At 43.8% G+C, this 1,632-nt stretch overlaps 1 protein-coding gene across 1 annotated transcript in view; it reads left to right on the top strand.

Annotated features, from left to right (window-relative positions):
• The window catches only part of srp19 (signal recognition particle 19kDa), a 5,538-nt gene extending 4,465 nt beyond the window's left edge, over window positions 1-1,073 (top strand). The window contains exon 5 of the mRNA XM_015374561.1: window positions 713-1,073. Coding sequence (XP_015230047.1) covers window positions 713-843 — 131 coding nt within the window. The 3' untranslated portion in view covers window positions 844-1,073. The remainder of the gene's footprint in view (window positions 1-712) is intronic.
• Window positions 1,074-1,632: the final 559 nt, after the last annotated feature.

Here is a 1,632-nt window from a genome sequence, read left to right as displayed (position 1 = left end):
GGAATATTTGAGATTTCTGCTCTAATCTGTAGTTGCCAATCTGTCATTACTATATTTTAATTTGACAAACCGGATGTTAACGTTCTTTTTCCTGTTTGGTGTCATTGCAATGGTGGATCTTAACCTGACAGGAGCGGAGCTAAAAGAGCTCAGCTCCGTATTTTGATGGAGAAGACGTACGTGGACGGTGAAACTGATTAACATGGCTGCTCCTCAGGGCGTACGTGGGCGGGGCGCTGACGGAGGAGGTGGAATCTGATAGCGTAGCTCCCAAACGTCTCACCATGTGATTGAACGCCTCCTAAAAACACGCAGAATGACTTCACTTTATTTTTATTTTCACATGTAAAGTGTTCATTCATGTTTGAAATGTATTTTATCCATCATTACAAATGTTGTAGATAAATTATTCATTGGCTGATATGAACTTCTGATGGGATCATAACCTTAAGTGTGACGCTGTCATGACCACAGCGCTAAATGCTGCCTCAAGAAGACCTTTCTCCTTCAGTTTAACGTTTTTGTTGTGATGTTCAGTTTTTATTGTTTCAGATTCCAGATGTTCTTTAAATGAAGGAACTTGGAAGGAGAAGAACCATCCCGGAAACTTCTGGATGTTTCCTTCTCTTCCCGGGTTAAATGGTAGCTCCCAGTCCGGCTGCTGGTGTCACTAACTGGATCTGCTTCTATGTTTGCTGCCTGTCTCCCTCAGGGAAGGATGTGATGTTCTATGTGGCCGAGATGATTCCCAAACTAAAGACTCGGACTCAGAAGAGCGGAGGAGGCGACAGCAGCTCCCAGCAGAGCGAGGGAGGCAAGAAGAGCAAGAAGAAGAAGAAGTGAGGTCCTCCGTCCCGCTTGATCTGAAGTAGAGTCAGAGTCTGACGTCGTCGGTGTTCCGGACTCGATCGGCGTTCTTCCTCACGCAGGTCGACCTTATCGGCTCCACCTCAATTTAAAAACTGGATTTAAGTTGTTCAGGAGGAGAAGTTTGGATTTCAGGAGGAGATGGTTCAGAATGTTTGCTTTGGATCACGTTTCTACAGATTAAAGCTGATTTTTGTTTCTCATCATCTGTAGCTTGTTTTTATTAAATTGCTTCTACGGAGCTCCGCCTCTCTGGTTCTTCCAGCTGCAGCGTTTTCTTCCTAACCACGTTTGATTCATGCACATAATTTTAAATCATTTAAAGGGTAGAAATGGTTTAAATGACTGTAAAACAGATTTTCAGAAACAGGAACAGAACATAAATATAGAGAAACTACTACTGAGGAGCTGGACTTTGACTAGGCCGCTGTTGGAGATCAGCAGCTGTGATTGGGATCATGATTCTGTTGATGACTGAGGTTACGTAGGGTGGTGGTGATGTCAGAAAACGATCCATGAGTCTAAGGTTAGATGACCAGGACCAGTTCAACCACCGGATGAATCCCAGTGGAGATCCATGTCGTGTTTTAGACCCTAGAGCTCCACGATGCTCAACATCCAACATTAGCAGTTCAGTTTATTTCTATAGCAACGATTCCCATCATGTCATCTCAGGGCTCTTTCCAGTTCATCAGATCATCCAGTCAGATTGATTCAAAGGAAAACCAGTTGATTGCATCGACTCATTGACTCTTCAGCAATCCC

Source organism: Cyprinodon variegatus, unplaced genomic scaffold (genome assembly GCF_000732505.1).
Source record: "Cyprinodon variegatus isolate N-32 unplaced genomic scaffold, C_variegatus-1.0 Scaffold105, whole genome shotgun sequence".
NCBI classification, from domain to species: domain Eukaryota; kingdom Metazoa; phylum Chordata; class Actinopteri; order Cyprinodontiformes; family Cyprinodontidae; genus Cyprinodon; species Cyprinodon variegatus.
This window is presented reverse-complemented; position numbering and strand designations above follow the sequence as displayed.